The sequence below is a fragment of the Erpetoichthys calabaricus genome, chromosome 14, assembly GCF_900747795.2.
Source record: "Erpetoichthys calabaricus chromosome 14, fErpCal1.3, whole genome shotgun sequence".
Lineage (NCBI taxonomy): Eukaryota > Metazoa > Chordata > Cladistia > Polypteriformes > Polypteridae > Erpetoichthys > Erpetoichthys calabaricus.
Window position 1 is genome coordinate 35,337,110 of NC_041407.2, and position 22,795 is coordinate 35,359,904.

Genomic DNA, 22,795 nt, shown 5'->3' on the forward strand with positions numbered 1-22,795 from the left:
CTTTATGGTCAAGAGTGGAGTGCATCTTGGAGTGCTGCTGTCAAGTCCTTGTTTATACCGTGCTCGTCTGTAATAGTTTCATACTACATATACACTTTATGACATTGGAACATATAAATTGCATTTCTGTTTACCTATTAGCCTTTGTAAACAAAAATTGTACAAGGCAGATATAAAATAAAAAACATAATTAATAAACATTAAACAAGGTACCATAATCAAAATAAACAAAGTACTATGGCCAAAACAGGCCATTTCCCTGTCATACACATCCAATCATGCTCCTCACTGGCTAGGCAAAGAACATTAATATATATACCTTGTCCGTCTTGAGGCATCATCTCACTGGGGTAACAATGTTGCCAGCCGTACTGAACATTTTCTCAGAGGCAGTACTTGTTGTGCATGAATTTTCTTGCTAACTTCACCATTAAAGGGAGCCTTGCTTGGTTGTCATGCCACCACAGCAGAGTATCCACAGAGGAATCCAGTGTCTTGTCCTGCAGGTACTGTGTCAGTTCATTATCAACCTGAACTCTTTGGCACAGCATGGGTATCAATTTGGGTTCTTCTGTTCTGCAGCAGGTCACACAAGCTCCTCTTATTGGGTGCAGGAGATGCGCATCCATCATCTCCTGCTGCAGCCCTCACCTCAGTCACTGTGGCCTCCTTCCTTTCCTGTCACTGTCATCTTCCTTAAAAGCTGGTTCAACGTATCATTTACAACCAGTGCATCCCCAATGTTGCCTCAATACTTTTGATCGAGCAGGGTGGCCTTGCTGAGGAGCCCTTGAAGTGGAGCTGCTCTGTTCTTTTCATCAAGAACACAACAAGTTTTCTTGATGTTAGCTGTGAGTGTGGTGACCTTGGGGTCTGGGGATAAGATTTCTTCCTTTAGAAGGACATTGTGTCACTAATTCTCCACTTGTAGCCATTAAACAATATCAGAAGAAGATCAATGAGATGACATCATCAGTGCAGGGAGTAATGCATTAAACGTAACGCAGGTTATGTAGTTAGATTACTTTTTAAAGTAACAAGTAATTTAAGGCTATACTTAAATTCTTTAGGTAAAAATATTTGCGTTACTTTATAAACAAAAAAGCAACTAATGTGCTACTATGTTTCTACGGAAGATGATTTCCAACACTTCCCCAAACCAACCACCCCCCAAAACAGATGATTGTGTTATTGAATTGCTTTTTTAAGTCTCTAAATGGTGGTCCAATGATAAGGTCAGTTGGCCACGATGGACAGGAAATAATAGAATTATGAGCCTGCCACCTCATATTGGATAGTCAGAAGGCAGTGGGCAACACTCCAGGAGGAAAGAAGGAAGGAGGAACTTGTTCTCAGCTACATTATGATACTTCTATGCCTTTTACTTTATGCCAGACACTTTTTTTAATTACATTTGCTGAACTTAGTATTTTTGAGCGAGTGCTTATCTTGTACTTGTACTATAAAGGTAGATGATGATAATATATACATACTTAATGGGTAGTACCAGCTTTGTTTTTTGTATACATAATTTAATGTTAATTAATATTCTTCTCAGATATCAATGAGCTGAAAGTGTTTGTGGATTTGGCATCCATCTCTGCTGGAGAGAATGACCTTGATGTGGATCGTGTGGCTTGCTTTCATGATGCTGTTCTTGGATACTCATCCATGCTTTATGACTTGAAACCAGATGCTGGTTTTAATGCATTTATGGAATCTTTGAAAAAGTTGTGGAAAGCACTAGAAAGTGATCCAGATCTTCCAAAGAAGCTGGTAAATAAGATCTTGTAAAAGATTCTATGTTTACTTAAGTATTTTGTGTCTCTCTCTCTCTCTTGAAGTGGCATAACCCTACTGAGAATTAATGCTAGGGTATTACAGTTATTTAGAAAAAGTCACATTTATGCTAATGAACTTTAGTTCACGTTCTAAAACTGCTCTGCGTCAAATGTTGCTTTCATTTCGATTTGGGAAACAAAGTAAAACACATTAGGCAGTTATTTTTCACTGTATTATGGCTTGTCATTTGTGCTGTAGACTTTCTTAGTTAATGACATCTTTGTTAGCAGATTATTATGAGTATATTTAACATTTTTGTAATAGCCTATATAGTAAGTATTCATTTGGTATTTAAAGTTTCTGACATCAATTCAGAGAGACATCTGTTCTTTAGAGCCTGTTTTAAGTTTTTCATTGTATGGCAGTGCACTTTATAGTACCATTACAAAGTAATTGCAGAGCTGATTTTTCAAGTTCATATTTTGTAAATCTTTGGAGAGTTACATCTATTGATTATTTAATAAAATGCTTTAAATTTTTCTTTGATTTTTTTCTTTAGTAAGGTTTGCGGCTTTACTTTATAGGTAGAACTGCTCCTGTAAAGACTGTTTATCTCAATTTTATTTCTATTTCAGCGTGACACTGCCCGTCATCTAGAATGGTTGAAGTCTGTAAAGGACAGCCATGGATCTGTGGAGTTATCCTCATTGTCTTTGGCTACAGCTATTAATAATAAAGGCATCTATATCATCCGATCACAACAACATAAAAAGGTAAAAAAAAAACAAAACAAAACGTTCTGTATAAATGTGAAAGCCTTATGATATTTTTCTTACTTTTTTTTTTACTGGTTATTGGTTAACCTTTCTTATTACGAGCAAACCAAGAAAGTGAATATCCAACTGGATTAATTTTTGGTAGCTTTGATCAACTTTGGTCTTGAAAGCAGTAAATATAAAAGTTTTTTTCTTTTTCTAAAAATAGTGTAATATATTCTGTTTTATTTTTTGTTGCATAGAAACATTATTCACTATGAAAGTAGGTGCTTATCTTTATTTTTAACAATTTGGTAATTTTGTTGTCTGTTGATAAACACATGTTGAGAGTAAAAGTCATCATCAACAAATGTATGTTCAAATAAAATCATTTATCTCAAAACATACATAAGAGGAAAAAGGTTGGAAAAGATAGGTACAAAGCTATGTGATCTACTCTAATACTTCAATATAAGTACAACATAGATACAACTTGTACAGTATTTCTTTCGGCTGCTCCTGTTAGGGATTGCCAATAGCGGATCATCTTTTTCCATAAAAACAGTCTTGTGTGGTAAATAAGTCTGGTAAGCAAGTGCTCTTTGGATTCACTAGCACATACAAAAACATCATGTGCTAGCTGCATGGAACATTCACCATGTGCCCTCAAAAACTCGTGATATAATAATTAAGCTGAAGACTGTTTGTGGTCTAAAAATTTTAATCCATTCTAGCTAAAGTGCAAAAGATTCTTATAATTAAAATAATTACTCAAAAAATTGTTTGTAAATTTAAACAGGAAAAGCAAGGCAGGAACAGTAAAGAGTAAAAATGTAAAAACATAAAAAATTGTAAGAAAACTGGAGAATGACATTTCTTATAGTCATCATAATTGACAATTTTTCTTAAGAGTTTTTCCAAATTAAATTGCTGGGAGCTCCATCTTTAACACCTTCCTCCCAATGTTCCCAGCATCTCTCCTCTGCTGATGTCCAAACCAACTCAATCTCGCCTCTCTGACTTTGTTTCCCAACCGTCCAACCTGACCCTCTAATGTACTCATTTCTAACCCTGTCCATTCTTGTCATACCCAACGCACGTCTTAACATCTTTAACTCTGCCACCTCCAGCTGTCTCCTGTTTTTTGATCAGTGCAACCATCTCCAATCCATATAACATAGCTGGTCTCACTACCATCTTGTAGATGTTCCCTTTTACTTCTGCTGGTACCCACTGTCACAAATCACACCTGACACTCTTCTGCACTCATTCAACCCTCCTGCACTCTCTTCTTTACCTCTCTTACACAGTCACTGTTAACCTGTAGTGTTGATCCCAAGTATTTAAACTCCTCCATCTTCGCCAGCTCTATTCCCTGCATCCTTACCATTCCTCTGACTTCACTCTCATTCACATACATGTATTCTGTCTTGTTCCTACTGACCTTCATTCCTCTCCCCTTTAGAGCATATCTCAACCTCTCTAGGGGCTCCTCAACCTGCGAGAGTAGACTCCTGTCTAATCTCATCTGTCAACCTGTCCATCACTATTGCAAATAAGAAAGGGCTCAGAGCTGATCCCTGGTGTAATCCCACCTCTACCTTGAATGCATCAGTGACTCCTGCAGACCTCACCACTGTCACTTTCCTCATACATATCCTGTACCACTCTTACATACTTCTCTGCCACTCCCAACTTCCTCATACAGTACCACAACTCCTCTCTAGGCACTCTGCCATATGCCTTCTCTAAGTCCACAAATATGATGCAACTCCTTCTGGCCTTCTCTATACTTCTCCATCAACACCCTCAGAGCAAACATCTCATCTGTAGTGCTGTTTACCTGCATGGAACCATACTGCTGCTCTCTAATCATCACTTCCCTTCTTAACCAAGCTTCCACTTCTCTTTCCCATAACCTCATGCTGTGGCTCATCAGTTTTATCCCTCTGTGGTTACTACAGCTTTGCACACATCCCTTATTCTTTAAAATCGGTAAAACTACACTTTTTCTCCACTCCTTGGTCATCCTCTCACTTTCCAAAATCTGGTTAAAACCCCCACACTCCATCAACGCCCTCAGAGCAAACATTGCATTTGTGGTGCTCTTTCTTCGCGTGAAACCATACTACTGCTAACTAATCATCACCTCACTTCTTAACCTAGCTTCCACTACTCTTTCCCATAACTTCAAGCTGTGGATCATCAATTTTATCCCCCTGTAGTTACTACAGTTCTGCACATCCCACTTATTCTTAAATATCGGCACCAGTACACTTCTTCTCCACTCCTCAGGCATCCTCTCACTTTCCAAGATTCCATTAAACAATCTGGTTAAAAACTCCACTGCCATCTGTCCTAAATACCTTCATGCTTCCACAGGTATGTCATCTGGACCAAAGCCTTTACGTTTTTCTTCGTCTTCATAGCTATCCTTACTTCCTCCTTGCTGATCCATTGTACTTCCTGAATCACTATTTCCACATCATCCAACTTCTGTCTCTCTCTCTCTCATTCATCAGCCTCTCAGAGTACTTTTTCCATCTGCACAACACACTCTCCTCACTTGTGAGTACATTTCCATCTTTATCCTTTATCACCCTAACCTGCTGTACAGCTTTCATAGCTTGATACCTCTGTCTAGCCAATCAGTACAGGTCCTTTTTCTCCCTCCTTAGTGTCCAACCTCTTATACAACTCATCATATGCTATTTCTTTAGCTTTCACCACTACTCTCTTCACCTTACCCTTATCTCCTTGTACTTCTGTCTACTTTCTGCATCTCTTCAACAACCTCTTTCTCTGTATACGGTCCTGTACTTTCCTATTCCACCCTGATAAATGGACCATATATAAACCCATATTTTCTCAACTGAAAATTACTGTACTTACTTACGGCAATGAAGTCTTCATTTTGAGCAGCAATCATGTGAATATAGGTGCTTCTTTCTTTTTAAACTTGTTGGTTAAGAGCTATGTTATGTTAATGGTACATTTTTGATATTTCCTCCAACATGTGTGGCTCACTCATGGTTTTTTGTAACCTTCAGATTTTTTCCTTCCACTGTATACATTTCAGTTAAGAGCTTTGTTGCTTGTCAAATTCCTTCGGTTAGATTTGCCATTATATGTTTTCTCTTCATTTTCTTTTAATAGTTATCATTAGACACTGCTTTACAATTGAAGATACCAGAGGAGCATGAAGAAGGTTTTCCAGAATTTCGTCACTATTCCTTAGATGACATCAAAGAGCTTCAAAATAAACTGATGTTGATGTCTGGGAAAGGTGAACAGGGACAGTATGAAGTTGACCATTTTGTGGAGGTAAAACAATATTTTATGTTGTTGAACACTTTATGTAACAGTGTTAATAGGGAAATAAGTAAACTAGTCAACAGTGGAAAAAACAAAAAAAATACTGATGTTTGTATTTCAGAAACATCCATTGATGCTCATGGAGGTGTAGAAATATTTCAGTTGATATGTGGTGTGGCTTTTATTGGGTTGTTCCAAACTGCCAGGAAGTGCATACCAATTAAAAATGTTGCCTTAATTTTGTTAAACCTTTAATTATTTTTTCAGTGTGCATGTCATGATCATGTCCTTTATCAGCTTTTCCTAAATAGCTGCACGGCTAAATGTAAAATTCTATTCAGAAAACAAATAATTTCAAACATCTTTCTTTATGGTTTTCTACACGGAAGACCCACATCACCAATGCAAGTAATGCCACTGAGCAATGGTACCAAAGTGAAAATCATCATCTCTGTCTGTTTTTGACTTGCACTTGACCACAATTACACATTTGTTTTACCTTGGTAAATCCTATCGTATTACTGTTACTGAAATTTCTGAAAATTTTAAATTGCTTGCAGTTTGTATTGCTGCTTCTTAGAAAACTAGAAAGTTTTCACTGAATACCTGTCACGCTTACCACTCACATTATTTCACTGTACATTATAAAGAAAATAATAGACAAATCTGAAAAACTATACCAATTACAGGGCAAAAAAACAAGTTAAACTAACTTAAAATGAAACTTAAAATGACTTGAGATCCATGACAGTGTGCAGTTTTTTTAATAAAAGCAGTGCAATGAAGCTTTGATGGTAGATATGTGTGTTCAGTAGGTGTTAATTGGCTGTTCGCACATTCATTTGTAATTGCAGTCAGCCTAGCTTGTTTCCTCATTAATGCTCAAGTGATTGTAATCAACTACACCCACATTTGTTAAAAAAAAAAAAAAAAAAGAAGAAAGAAAAAAGAATCGAAAGAAAGACAGAAGGTTAAAGAAAAGGAAGAAAGTCAGGATCATTCCTGAGCTTGTACTGCTATGGAGAGGAGGCAGGTGGTGGGCCCCGAGCAGAGGTGCTATGAGGTAGGGTCGCTTCTGTTGAGAGTTCAGAGTAGCAGGAGTTACCAGCCTCTCTGAGAGATTCCCGCCAAAGGCAAGGGGCAGCAGAAAGGATGACTGCGGCAGAGACATGAACCAGATATAAAGGGTCAACTGCGTCTGCTGGATGATGTTTCCTCTTGCTGACAAGTCCAAAAAGGGTAATCAGAGAATACGTCAGTTTTTAGAAGGAATTACAGAGGCTCAAGGGACATTTTTAGATATATCGTGTTTGAGTTTTTAACCTTTGATTTTACCCATTTTCAGATTATTTGTGACTTTTAACTTATACCAAACATGTTTTTTATTGGATTATTTAATACTACAGTATATTTATTTAATTAATGCTAACACTGCACTTTGTGCACCATCTCTTGCTGAGTGTGAGTATTCTCATTGCCCATTCCATCCTTGGTCATGACTGCCAATGTCCTGTGTTCAAGGAAGAGTTTGCCTGTTGTGGGTGACCCAGACATCACAATGTTTTCAACACAGTTTGCAACACAAAACACACACCCAGCATTAAGGTGGTGTGGGGAAAGGAGAATATATGAGATGGCACATTGTGCAGGGAGCAAGCTGCGAGCAAAGAGCACAGTGCTGAAAGGTTGCTCACCTACTACATATTCACAGACTGAACAGGCTCCACAATGTATGCAAATACATGAATAAACAATCGTCTTTCTTTGCTTGTGCTACATGAAGATGCTAATGCACATCCAGCTTCAGCACAGTACAATGCTGAAAGGACCCAGAAATGTGAGACTTGGCTGTAAATTAATCACCTTTCAGAGGGGGGAAAAGGCATGTGATTTGAGTACAATTGATTTCATTGCTGAGTACTCAAGAAGAGTATGTTTATAAAAGGATCATTTCCATTGAGCTATAGAAGCAGGCAGATTTTTTTCTCCAGCAACGAGCCAGGGTTAATTTTCCTGCATTGTTTCCTAAATCACAGCTGGAGATGAGATCAAATAAGAAAGATGTGAGGGTAATACAGTGGAAACTTGAGATAAGAGTTTAATTCGTTCCAGTACTGAGCTCGTATAGCAAATTTCTCGTATCTAGAACAAACTTCCCCATTGAAAATAATGGAAATCCAGTTAATCCGTTGCGCACCCCAAAAATATTAACATAAAAATCAATTTTCCTAACAAATAACACTGATAAATAATATATACTGTAGTCTACCTTTAATAAATAACACTGGTAAATAATATAACTGATTATTAAAAGAATCAAAACAGGTGTCCAAAGTGCAGTAGAGCATTCAATAAATCTTTAAATAAATAATCCTTAAAACAGTTGTGAAGTGGAGGTTTAAAATACACAAGAATAACAATCCTTTAACATGACGTTAAAACGTCAACAGGAAGCAGTCTTTAAAAAATGGATGACAATCCCCGGTGCTTCTTCTCTGTTAGTGTCAGCGTCTCACCTGCTTCTCCCATGTGGGCTCTGCAACAGGCTATTTGAACTTCTACCATCTGACAAACGCTTCAGAGCCTTTCCTGCATGGGTCTCCAGGTTCAGAAACAGTTTCATCCCAAGAGCTACACATGCACTCAAGCAGTGGAACTGTTTGTACTTAGAATTACAATTTCCTCACTGTAAACTTGTACTACAAGTAAGGACAGGAATTGGGGGTTGGTATGCTTGACAGACACAGTACTGCTGCAATAAATTATTTCCTCAAGGGTCGTGCACATCCCAACAATCCCTGGATGGGGTGCCAGCTCATTGCTACTGCCGTGCTATCATGCCCCCATGTTTAATACATGCTTTAATGCATTTCATAATGAAAAAGATATATAGTATACATCTTAGTATTCTAACATGTTCAGAGAGCTGTGATATCATGAATGTAATGTATTCTGTTTGGAGATCAGTGCCTGCATGCTCCTGTCTTCGAATGAGAAAGTCCGTTCAAGAAGCACATAGTGTTTCACACACACAGAACACACAGAATACAAAGCATTTAACGTGCTACTTTACACATGATGGGATCTGAGAAACGGTAGTAAATTAAACATTGATTTTAAGATGAAGATTAATATGTTCTACTTTAATGACAAAATAAACTTGGATTGAAGTGGAAATTCCAAGATTAAACTTGACATTTCAACCTTCTTTTTCTTCACTGTGTCCCTGTTTTTTTTTCTTTTCTCTGTACCCTAATATGCTTCCATATGACTCTCAGACAGTGGGCTACGACTCGAATTTTCGCGGTGACTTTGATATTTGACTACATCGTTTTTTATTTTGGGCACTGTGGAACTTTCTGAACTTGAACTTTCGAGTGTCTCCGCCACTCTCTATCCTTCGACCAACTTCTTTTTTTTGTTTGTACGACTGCTTAAGCCAACAAATAGTATGTTTTTCTTTGCCTCCACTTTGCATTCTCTGAAATTCTTCTTTTCGTGTGCTTTTGCCATTGTCTTTTAACCAAACACTGAACGGAAGGTGATATTTATATGGATTAGCATATTAAAATATGCAAAATTACGGGAGGATTTGGGGTGGGTGGCAGGCCCGTGTGCTACATTCCACGCTCACTGTGATTTATGGAGCTGAAGTTTGTGGAAGTTGGCTTATGTATGGTTTTATGCATCTGAATTTTTTTGTGCTTATGCACATTTCCACTATTGTCCGTACGCTGTGTTTTAGTTTGATTTCTACACATGGTGTTATACATGAATCCCCAGAACCTGGAAAGTGATGGATATTCTCAGAACATAAATAAAATTTCCTAAGTCTTTTGGGATGAAAAAGGACAGAAGAGGAAGTTCCATTGGGCAGCAATTATAGAGTGCAACGTAGAGTCTGTGAACAGCTCAATATTAAGTATATTGATAGTTTGGATTTCTGGTAACTAATGTTATATTTTTATGAATATAATTCCAAGATAATATATCATCTGGTGTATTCCATAGTCAGGTAAAGTTTAAAGGAAAAGGTTTTGTTTAAGACTGAATATTGAGAACACACTGGTTTTATAGAGGGTGAGAAAGAATTTACTAAGAACTAGAAGAGAAAGGACAACATCCACATGATCTGAGCACTGATTACAACTGTAAATAGGAAAAAAATAAGGAGAAGAAAGAATATTAACTTTTAACACTAGAATTACCAAAGCCTACGAAAAAACTTGTAAATCCATCCCACCTTAAATCCCTTCGAACTTTTCTGTTAGCGTCTTTTATGTTGTAAATGCGTCGATAAGCAGCCTGCTATCGCATCCCCCGACCGCCGTACAGCTTTCTCAGCTCAAGTCTGTTTACTTGTGTGTCAGTTGCTTAGAGTTGTATATAGTGAGAATTTAAACAAAATTACACCTTTTATAAATACTATATCGTTATATGGAACACATGCATTTCATATGTGTTCCGTGTCTACAACAATCTATGTAAACACATTGTTAAAACAGAAACATTTGTCATGTTTTAGTAATAATTGACAAAATGTAGACATGAAGTATATAATGTGTGAAGCGTGATGTCCAAATATCAAGTAAACACTTTCACAAAAGGTACAAATATAACAGAACATGTGCGCTTCTATTCAAGAATATAACTGCAGAAAAAGAACCCGCATTAGGGTGCGACATTGACACGCTTTGGATATGACCGCTTTGGTGGCGCAACAGTAACAACTGTTGCTTGGTAATCAAAGCATCACAGGTTTGACCCCAGATGACTCAGTTTTGAGAAGTGAGTTGCTATTATTCTTACTATTTTAGAATAAAAACATACATTTGATTTGAGTCTATAAGAGCTGGTGTAAATTTATGGTACTTGTAAAGGTTAGCTTTGTTTTTTTTTTTTAATTCAGTTTTATTTACCCAGTCGCATTCATCTTCCCCCCGATCTGACACTGCTGTTTTCACATAAAGATGTCCTATAACAGAGGTGAACTCAGATGATGACGAGGGTTCTACATCGGAGAAATAATGCACTTTGGCTTTGGCAATTCTAGTGTTAAAGTCTGAAACCTGAGAAGCCCTGACTTAAACAGATCCCCTGGAAGGGTATACTAAGATCCACCCAGTTTGATTAAAACATATGCATTGATATTTCTTTAAAAATGTGACTAGTTTTTTAAAATTAGGTTATAATAGATAAACTGAATTTAATAATATGTCTATATTATATAATTTAAGTAATACTTATACAAAGTATTGGCACCCTGCCCTGGATTGGTTCCTGCCTTGTGCCCTGTGTTGGCTGGGATTGGCTCCAGCAGAACCCCGTGACCCTGTGTTCAGATTCAGCAGGTTGGAAAATGGATGGATGGATGGATTGTACAAAGTATACTTTGCATTAAGTGAAAATTGCTGTAGTGTCACTTATTGATCATTCTATTCATTATGATGACTGATATACTCGCCTAGTTAATTTAAACAATATACTGTATTAGCCTTTGTCTGAAATTGTTTTTTTCCCTACAGGTTTTTTCAAATGTCCAGAGGCTTGCCACAACTTTTATTGACTTGTACTCTGCTGGAAATATGCTTTTCAGAGAATGGGAAGCAACCATTACTTGTTCTGGAAATAAAGAGGTGTGTCTGGTTATGGATTTTCACCTTGAAGACAAAATATATGACATAGTTGTAACTGGTGAAGCTGTAGAAGAGCTACCAGAACTCTGCAGGAGGATGGAAAAGTGTTTTGAGTCTTGGAAAGTTTACATAGACAGAAGCAGATCGCAATATTATTATTTAAACTATTATACTGCTGAGCAAATTGTTTTCTTGTGTAAACAATTATCTGATAAAAACTGGAACAAGTTAGAAGATCAAGTTCTGATAATGCTGTCATTTATCAAGGCTGATTGTACTCTTGATGATATCAGAGAGGCCTGGCATCAGTGGACATACAACAGTATTGCCAAGCATTCAGAAGAGGACTTTGATATATATCTTGAATCTTTTCAGGCGGAAGTCACCATGGACATCAGCAGTTCCTCAAACTCTCTTTTACATACTGTAAAAGACAGGTACAATATTAAATATCTTCCAGGACTACTGTCTAATGTAACAGCTGTAGATCAGGTAGAAATCATTTGGACGTTTTACATGAACAATATGGAATTCTTTCTTCCACACTGTTTAAAGGTCAGCACATTAGGGGAATTACTGGCAGTTTTGGGTAATATGCAGAAGAATTTGGTCTGCAGGAAACTGCCAACATTTTTGCAAGAAGGACGTCCAAACCTCATAAGTTGTCACACTTCTGAAGTTCTCCTGTCTTCATTGTATATCTACATGTACAGTGGAAAAGAACAGCTACCAACCTATGATGAAGTCCTTTTGTGCACAGCTGACACAGCCTACGAACAAGTAGAGCTGTTCATAAGGAGATGCTTGTCCACACAGTACAAGGGCAGTAAGATTTACACAATGTTATATGCTGATCGGCTGCCTTATGAAGTGGGTTTCAGGTTTGAACAGCTCTTTCAAAGACTTGAAAAGCAAAGCAAGAAGGATTACAAATTGGTTGTGATCTGCAGCTCTACTGGGGAACATTGCTACATTCCTTCAGCATTTAGTCAGCACAAGGTGCACATAACACTGCATGAACCACTTGAAAAAATCCAGACATATCTCTCCAGCCACTACAAAGTTCCAGAGTCAGTATCCTCTGCAGCTTCTGTATTCAAAGACAGGATGTTTGTGGGAATTGTGTCTTCTAAAAGAGCAGGTGTTGGTAAGTATCCATAATGCAGTTTTGTTCAACTTAAAATGTCTCATTTCTGTTTTTTATTATGGTAATATCTACATTTTGTCTTTATAGGGAATTTGTGTTGCAGAGAATTTCCATTTAATTTGTTGCACTCTTTGTATTGAATTTTGTTCTTCATCCTGATAAACACTATTTAAAATTTTCAAGAAATATATTTAAAAAACTAATAAATGCCTTGTTCTTATACAAAATTAACAAACAAATAAATAATTAAACTCATACTTATGCTGTCCTCCAGGTATGCAGTCTGGACCTATCACTTATTGTATTACAGTAAGTTACAAATCAGTAGAACATACAATTCTACATTTCACTAAAACATAATATATATCCTCTTCTACCCATCCTGAGAGCAGTGGAATAAGATTTCAATCATTTTTATCACTGAAAAATACTGAGATTAGCAATGAATTAGAATACTTAGTTATTTTAGTGACTGCCAGATACATAAGCTTTGAACTGTACCTAATTAAGTGAATGTGCCGTTTAGTGAAATATGACATTCTCATTGTTACTGTAGATGGGATAGGTTTCTTCCGGATAAGTTTAAAAATAGATGAATTACTAGAAATATAGTGTAAATTACAGGTTTTAATTGATAACTAGCCAAAGTACCTGATGTTGCCTGTATAAATAAACAGGAGAAAAACTGTTTTTGGGGAATTCAGTTTAGCTCAACACAACCCGCAATGAAACAAATTGAAATACTCGTAGACGAAAGCTGTTGTTCTGTGAGAAAATGCCAAATTGATTGAAAAGAAAAGTTGTGTATATCTTGCTTTGCTTGCTACAAAACTGTGTGCATCCTGATGCATTCCAGTGCACTAATGCTGCATGATGGGAATGTTAGTCTCAGTGTTGGCACCGATTTTTGGGTTAAGTAAGGTCCGAGCACATGGGCACCAGTAAAACTTATAATGCAGTGAAGAAGGTTCCATTTGACATTGTGCACAGTTAGGGCCTTCACTCTCTATTCTTTGCATGTACTAAGTTGAGAAATGTATAATATGTATGATGTACAGTACTGAGGTGAATCAGACTATGTCTTATAAAAGATGGAAGTTTATTTGCTGAATTAATTATTTTCTGAAAATGCCATTAAATGGTATGCAGTGCTGTCAAGTATTATCAAGAGGTGCACCCTAATAGTAAATAGAATACAGATTGGACCTGAGAGAGACAGAGAAACACACACACTGTGCAAACTTCTCATTGAGGAATGGAAGGGGTGAGAAAGATGGCACTCGCCTTACAAGATGCTCTTTTTTCGCAAAAATCCCCAGGTTTTGATTGTGTGGTTTCCAGGTAGTCTTGATTCTAGCATGGATCAACTCAAAAGTTTTGAGCATGGGGATACATTGGACCCAATGTAAGCAGAGGAAGACTTTGAATAGATGCAGGTGATGGATAGGGAAAGGAAATGAGGTGGGATGGAAGAGATGGGGGTGAAGTTTCACAGCAGGAGCATTATGAGAAAGAGCAGAATATGTATCTGTGTATGTACCCCATATGTATCACGTGGAGGCTCCTCACTTATCTCACAGCTTGTGAACGAACAATAACTTCATTGATATTAGGACTGATTTAAAGCAAGAATTGAAGAACATTTTGAGTTATATTTATTTAAAAACTACATGAGATAACTTGAGACAATCTTTAAAATCTGACTTCATTTTTTTAAAAAGTCAACTTTGACAAGTGCTGAAGCTGACTCCTAAGCGTAGCACAGCGGACCCTAGTTTGAAAACCTCTGCACTAGCAGCTTTATCAGTCATCTGGTTAGCAGTTGGATCACTTACCTTGAGAGAAGATTGATGTCTGACACATATTTGTTGTATCCCTCTTGTACGGCAACTCTGCCTTGTATACCGATTGTGTTATGCCCTTTGGAAATAATAAGCTACATTGAAACATCCAAAAAGGGGAGGTACGCAATGCTCAAGGAGAAAATAATTCTTTTATTTTTCTTTTTTTTTTCCGGAATCCACCAATTTTCTGAATTTGACTCCCTGTAGGCAAACTGCACATGCTAGTGGAGGAATTGTGTGTGGAAAACAGTATAGCGGCATAGGTGTAGAGAGCAAAGAGCTGAGTGATCTGTGGGCACCAGTGAAAGTGGTACACCAGGATTCAGTGGACTATACTAGATGGATTCTTTATGGTGTCCTGGCTGGAAAACAGAATACAAAATGGATGGATTTCCTTGGATTTTAAAAGTATTTTTATTGGATATTAGTTTGCACCCCTGAAGACATGGGTTTATGGGAATAGTTTTTAAGGATTTATTTATTGAATTACTGTATGCACTTTAATTATTTTGATTTTTAAGAAACACTGTACACTTGCACAGAAAGTCTAATCTCTCTCCTCACTTGCTACTGGTTCCATCTTGATTAAGAACTACTAAATGTTCTAAGAGAAATGTCACATCGTACTAGGGCTAATTTAGCAATACCATTTCACCTAACCTACATGTTTTTGGACTCTGTCAGGAAACCCATGTGGACATAGTGAGAACATGCAAACTCCATGCACAGAACACCTGGGCTTCAAACCTTGGTCTTCTTGTTGCAAGTCTACAGAACCCTGGTGTCACTCTGTGGTTGCAGATTTTAAACTATTTTCACTGAAAAATATTAGTTTCAACTTCATTTGTTTTATTATGTGTCCAACAGAAGGAAAAGTGTTGTTTTAGCTCTTCACTGTTAAATATGGAAGTGGTTTTATGCAGAGCAACAGAAGCACTTTGTGGATTTTATATAACGTTCAGAAGAAGTTGTAGAAAACGAAGTAAAAGTACTAAACTTAATATTGTATTGTATGTATTAAGTACATTCAAACAGTGTAAAATTAATATTGCTCTAAAGCAGCATTAATAAAAACACAATAAAGCCAATTGTAGCAAAAAGTAGGAAATGTATTTTAAAAATAGATTTAGGTTAAGAAATATATTTCATCAAAGGTCTTACTGAAAATACCTGTGCAGAATATTAAAGTGATAGAAGATAAGTATTTTAAAATTTGACTGCAGAGTTGCTTCAGATTGGTGTTCAGTCCTCCGAGGTCCTTGTCAGTTTCTTTGGGCTCTTCTCCTTCTCAGCTCTTCTGCTCTGCTCTGCCTGCCTTCTGTTCTTCCCTCCTGATCTGTCCAGCATGTACCCAAACATTAAGGCCTAACTTCACCTCAAATTACAAGAATAATCAATAAGTGTTGGCCTTTTTCAGTCTGTTTGTCCATTCTGATCCTAATTACCCTAGGTCTAATAAATTAACAAGGTTCAAGTCAGTAAAGATACAGAATTTACAATTAATCTATAGCAGTTGTTTAAAAATATACACAGAGTGTGTTTAACATGATTAAAGAGTCCAGAGTTAAAAAGTCCAAGGAGACTCCATTCAAATAATTGTCAAAAGGTCCAGGTTTTCTAATTACTGGCTGTTTGCTCAGGTGTCCTTATTTCTGACAGGTTAATCCTTGTTAGTACTGTTCACATTCTGAGTTTTTTTTTTCAGTCCATTTTCTTATTTTATATATTGATTATAAAGGACAGTTCAGTTTTGTGAGTTTTGAACATTAAAATGACTTTTTGTTCTAGTCTTTTATTTTATTTACAACTTTATCCTTAATATGTGTGGGGTTTCAATTTCACCAACTATCTTATCACATCCTCAATATAATTTTTAGCTTTCTTTGTCCCAGACTCAGAAACCAGTGCCAACTTTATTCTTTTCATCATCCTAAGATATCTTGCTGGCTTTCACTAATTGAGTCTGTGTGGCAAAGGGACCTTCTTTTTACTTCACCAATCTCGTGGAATTCTGTTATTAAAAATATGTCTTTGGTATCCAAAAATCCAGATTATCAACATACCCAGTTCTAATTCATTTACCATTTACACACTTTCCCATGTCCTTGATATTAATCCTCATTTTTGCTCCTGTGCTCTGAATTGTAGTTGGCAAGAAAAGCTGCAAATTCCTTCCTTAACAGCATTTGTCACTGTAAAAATCTTCTTGTACGTGTAGCACGATTAACACCAAAACACTGTGCTGCACACTGAATACATTTGTAAGAGGATAGAGCGTTATCTCACTTTACACGACTCTAAAACAACCACAAAATAAGTAAAACCATTTTGACATGCATGCTGTCACTCCATGTTCAGATCTTGTTTTGGCTTTACACAAAGTTGCATGGTTATGACGAAAGTGTGCCAGGGCCCGGAATGTTAAGCACAGTGAGAGTAGGGAGGGGGGACAGTCACGCTTGGATACGGTATGGAACAAATGTACCTCGTGTGAGTACACCCTTAGATCTGACTCTTTCTTCAGTTTTCATTTTCCAGCAAACATGTTTTGCATTAGTGACGATTGCTACAAAACTTGCACTAGCCTCTTTCTGTAAAACCACTCATTCCCATTATCTTTCCCTTTCATCCTTACTAGATCTCCCTGTGGAGAATCAACAATGCTCATATGTTGTCAAATGGACACAAACTATATAGCTAGTCTGGGTTGTCTATTGTTTGGTGCCATATCCTTAAACTTTAGTTTAGAATCGCTTCCTTTTTTCTTCTCTTAAAATCTGACAGGAGTTTCTTTGCTTTGGTTAACAGTTTATTTACTTTTAATTATGAAACAGTTGGTGTCTTTCTTTAATACTTTTTGCTTAACTCTTTGAGGGCTGAATGTTTTTTCCAAAAAACAGTTTTTTGAAAAACACACAAAGCGCTGGTTTTACACAAAAACTAACATTAAATGTCTGTTGCTGCATGCTGTGGCCACCATTGCGCCAGGAATGCGCAGCAGGCTGGCTGCCAGGCTGTCTTTGTGTGGTGGGGGCAGCAGTTGCTGTCACAGTACATCACAATCTGGTTGTACCTCTTGTCATTGTAAATGGCGGTCCTCCCAGGCCAATGTTGCATTAGGATCGTCAGTTATGTGAGCCTGTTCAGCACCACTTTTAGCTAGGGATTAATCAGCTGGAGACCAATCAGCTGATGCTGGTACCTCACATTCGTTTTCCAATTCAGTGGTAATATGCAAAATGTCGTCCATGGAGTATGTTGCTTTACGCATTCGCTTTAATCTTTCGCCAGATTCTGATGCCATTTTTTCTGTTGTTTGTTCCTCTCTACTTGTGCAAGTGCAGGGGATCTCGGTCAAACCAATGAAGCTAACTTTCCTTCTAGCAAAGAGAGTCCAAATAAAACATAACAGTGGGTTTTGTCACCATTTGCAGTTGAGTACCACTGTCAACCCCTCCTTTTGACAAAAGTCAACATCTGCCCTGAAAGAGTCGATATTTTATTATTAAAGATTTAATGTAAAAAAATTGTTATGTATAAAGGTTTAAGACATTTTGACATTTTTCTTTGTTTCCTCAATAGGAAAATCCCTGTATATTCACAGACTTTTTGAAAGTCTACAGGAGGAAAAAAGTGAAGTTGATTTGAAATGTATTAGACTGACTGAACCAAAGGTTGATGAAAACAAAATAGTTCAGTCCATATTACCTGTGTTAAGTATCTCTTCCAAGAAGAAACCAATGATTTTCCATTTTGATGTCACTTCTTCAGTAAGTAATCCTTAGGTGCCTTTATGCATGTTTTGTGATTATAACACAAATTCTGTGTTTGTATAAACCAAATTTTGCACTTTATATCAATTTTACATACTTTTTCTACTAATATCAAAATAAATTCAAACAGCTACCAATTGCTGAATATACTTATGCACACGCACAGTTTGCCAGTTTTCAGAGTCATGGATCCACCTTTTGCATATCATTAATGTTTAAATTCTTGTTTTACTTTTTCTTAAACATAATTTACGGCTAATGAAGTTTATTTTGAGGTAAGGATGTTACACTCAGTCTTAATGGCATTGTAGAGTGGTAACATGTTGATTAGCTAATGCAAAAAATTTTCACTGTAGTCTGTGCATGTGACAGTAATGATCCGTAAACCTATAAAACAGACTAGTTGCGCCCCCCCCAGTAATTATCAGTAATATAAGTAGCAGTGAGATAGATTTAAGTGTCTGTGAAATAAATTTGTTTTTTCTAAATTTTCTAAAACTTAAATAAATTTGTCAAGTATTAGTATACAGTGATCCCTCGCTATATCGCGCTTCGCCTTTCGCGGCTTCACTCCATCGCGGATTTTATATGTAAGCATATTTAAATATATATCGCGGATTTTTCGCTGCTTCGCGGGTTTCTGCGGACAATGGGTCTTTTAATTTCTGGTACATGCTTCCTCAGTTGGTTTGCCCAGTTGATTTCATACAAGGGACGCTATTGGCAGATGGCTGAGAAGCTACCCAACTTACTTTCTCTCTCTCTCTCTCTCACTTGCGCTGACATAGGGAGGTGTGAGCAGGGGGGCTGTTCGCACACCTAGACGATAGGGACATTTCTACCTTCTGTGTGCAGCTGCTTCCTGAAGGACATGCTGCACGGTGCTTCGCATACTTAAAAGCTCAAAGGGCACGTATTGATTTTTGACTTTGTTTTACTCTGGCGCTCTCTCTCTCTCTCTCTCTCTCTCTCTCTATTTCTCTGCTCCTGACGGAGGGGGTGTGAGCTGCCGCCTTCAACAGCTTTGTGCCGTGGTGCTTCGCATACTTAAAAGCAAACAGCCCTATTGATTTGTTTGCTTTACTCTCTGTCTTTCTGACAGACTCTGCTCCTGACGGGCACTCCTTTGAAGAGGAAAATATGTTTGCATTCTTTTAATTGTGAGACGGAACTGTCATCTCTGTCTTGTCATGGAGCACAGTTTAAACTTTTAAAAAAGAGACAAATGTTTGTTTGCAGTGTTTGAATAACGTTCCTGTCTCTCTACAACCTCCTGTGTTTCTGCGCAAATCTGTGACCCAAGCATGACAATATAAAAATAACCATATAAACATATGGTTTCTACTTCGCGGATTTTCTTATTTCGCGGGTGGCTCTGGAACGCAACCCCCGCGATGGAGGAGGGATTACTGTACACAGTTTCTAAACATGTTTTAAAAGCAAATTTGATTTGAATGCATTACCGTATATACTCGTGGATAACTTCTCCCGCGGATAAGTCGAGAGTTGATTTTAACGTATAATTTCTAGTATTTTATAATATCGGTCGTATAAGTCGAATGCGGAAAAGTCACGCTATTGGTCCAAGAGATTATGATATGCTAACGCCCACCTGAGAGAGTAACCACGGAGCACACTTTATTTTTCTCTATGTATTGTGCCTACATGACCACACGGAAATAGCCGAACTATTCCAAAGCAACGTTTGCATAGTTTTGTATTTTTTGTATCTCACACCCTCATACGCCTTTATCGTAAGAACATCCCTTATCTATGATGGAGCGTTCGATCAAAAGCAAATATGATGCTGGTTTGAAATTAAACTTCGTTGAAGTAGCGAAAGAAATTAGTAACTGCGCTGCTGCAACAAACTTCGATGCACCTGAGAAATTAATGTGAGATTGGAGGAGGCAGGAGGATGTAAAAAAATAAAAATAAAATATGTAAGCGTCTCATTTTTGAACGAGTGCACAAGTCAGGGTCTGATTTTATGATTGATTTTTTTGGGTTTCAAGACCTGACTTATACGTGAGTATATACGGTAAAAACATTTGTTCCGTATCTTTTTTTCATCGTCAAGCAACTAAGGCAACTAGCAGTAAACAAACTATTGTCCTGTCATTGGTTATTTTGTAAATTCTGCTGATCACTTTAAATTCTGTTAAGGTAATGATTCACTGATAAGACTTTTAGTTCAGACACTGTGCATCAGACACATACCAAGTAAACATTACTGTTTGATCATACGCAACATCACAAGTGCAACACCTGCAATGTGCCCTTTTATTTTGAAAACCACTCAATTACACAGAAGCAGAATTTGTGGCGCAGTCTGTATGTTGAGCAGATACCAAGCAATCACAAAGTATAGACTCAAGGAGAAGATTGAAGTATGCTAGCTTAGAAGAAAGGGTTCTGGAGAAAAGTGAGTGACAAAAGATGGAAGACACTGAAAAGTTTTATGTTACTTATAGATATAGCAGTACTTGGTTGTATTCAGAATTACCAGCACTTTCTTTTCCACTGATACAATTCTAGGCAATGTGACAAAATTTTCCAACATTTCAAACTGCCCTAGTTTCCATTCATCCATCCAGGTATGTGCAGATTCAAAACCATACAAAAAAACCTCACAAATTATGAGAAGCATAATGAAATATGCCTAAAACCTGAAATACATAAAAAAGTTATTTTTACCTAATTGTTAATAGTGCATTTATGACCAAGCAAGTTAAAATGCATATTTTTACTGTATATGTACTTAAGGTGAACTATACATTAAGGTAAACTATACATAAGCAAAGATGGTGTACATGCTTATTTTGGCGGCATAGCAATCTAGTTAAAAAGTAAACTTTTTAAAAACTCCCATCCTGGAATACAACCACAGAGTGCATCCTTATGCAGGGATGCTGTGGAAACTGCAGCACTGTTCAAGTCAGTCACGTCACATATATGAGTAGAAAAGCTAAGAAAAATAATTATTTACTAGGAAAACTGAAAACAAGCATAACAATAATATAAATATGCTACTGAGTTACATAAGTTGACAGCAATTAATCATGAGTTTTGCATACTTTGAGAAATGCTATAATTTTTTAGGTATCTGATTTTTTTTTCTTATATTTTTTAATCCATCCATTTAAGTAACTGTTAATTCTAAAACTTGGTCTTGGGGTGGAGGTGGTGGCATGGACTGGGTATCATTCTTTTGACAGATACACTTATTGATGATGGGTATAATCTCACCAGTCATTTACATGCAATTATTCCTATAAATGGTAGAGTTTTTCAGTTTAAGAAAATAGTTCAAACTTATATTGATTAAACAAATACTTAATACTTAATAAATATAGCATTTATAATTCTCAGTAGAAGTAGATACATTAACAGTATCATATATAGTTGAAAGAAAAGGAGTAGTGACAAAAAATACAAATATTTGTGTGTAGTGTAAGCAAATTGTGTTTGTGCCTTAGTGTGACTTAGTTTAAGATCATAAAATGTTTATAAATAATAAATAAATGTATAAATAATTAATGTAGAAATCCAGGTAATTTTAAAGGGTTCACAAATGTTTTCTTGTAACTATATTCTTAAACACAATAAGTAAAATAAATTTTAAATTAGTGGTAGAATAGCTTCAAAAATAGTTTATCTATTTTAATGTTGTATCTATAATATATCCTTTATTATACACTAGACCAAGAGCCCGTTTCGACAACGTAAGATGAAACGGGAACGAGTTTGTGTCAGCAGTGTATGAAGAACAAATGATAAGTAACGAAGAAGTTGTTTTGTAATGATTGTAGTCCGCATAACTCATTACTGTACAGGCTTGTACTGTTAGTTGATGAATTTTCCAGGCCTATAGTATAATATTGAATGATGAATGTTCCAGTACAATATGGAATAGTAATAAGTGTAAGCACCACAAACCTGATATAGGTGTATTGAATGAATGCGTAATTGAATCAGAATGTGTAATTAGGCCTCGAGCTGTAGTCGAAATTGCCTTTCAGGCCTCTAGAGCTTTAATCGAAGTCGCCGTTCTCTTTGAATTTTTGCTGCCGTAAATCCGCCGCCTGCTGCAATGTTGGGGTTGGATGTTGGTCTCGTAAGGTTTTTCGGGCAGCTGCGCAGAAGGCGACTGCGCATTCGGCTTCGGACGTGCGCAGAAGGCGACTGCACATTCAGGTTCGGACGGATGTGAGAGAGTGAGTGAGGAGGCAGGCGAATTATGTATTAAGATTATTATTTGCATATCTCTTCAGTTCCAAGAAAATTAAACCTTTTTTTTTTGTTGTTTAATGTAGGTTCAAAAAGGTCTAACTGAGTTTCTCTACAAAATGATGGTGCTGAATTATTTAATGGACTCAGAAGGACAAATGTGGGTATGCAGAAAAACTCATCTATATGTCGTTGAAATCCTTGAAACCCTGGAAGTCCAAAAAAAACCCAGCAGACATGTAAGTTTTACAATTCAAGATTTATTCCTGAAAGAAAAATATGTGCCTTAATGTAAAAGATTAGACACATTTTT

General features: G+C 36.9%; 1 protein-coding gene across 1 annotated transcript in view; it reads left to right on the forward strand.

Annotated features, from left to right (window-relative positions):
- The window catches only part of LOC114643479 (E3 ubiquitin-protein ligase rnf213-alpha-like), a 367,913-nt gene that overhangs the window by 160,857 nt on the left and 184,261 nt on the right, over window positions 1-22,795 (forward strand). Inside the window, 6 exon segments of the mRNA XM_051918940.1 lie at window positions 1,559-1,776; window positions 2,418-2,555; window positions 5,694-5,861; window positions 11,378-12,635; window positions 18,062-18,249; window positions 22,569-22,721. Of these exon segments, the coding sequence (XP_051774900.1) occupies window positions 1,559-1,776; window positions 2,418-2,555; window positions 5,694-5,861; window positions 11,378-12,635; window positions 18,062-18,249; window positions 22,569-22,721 (2,123 nt within the window).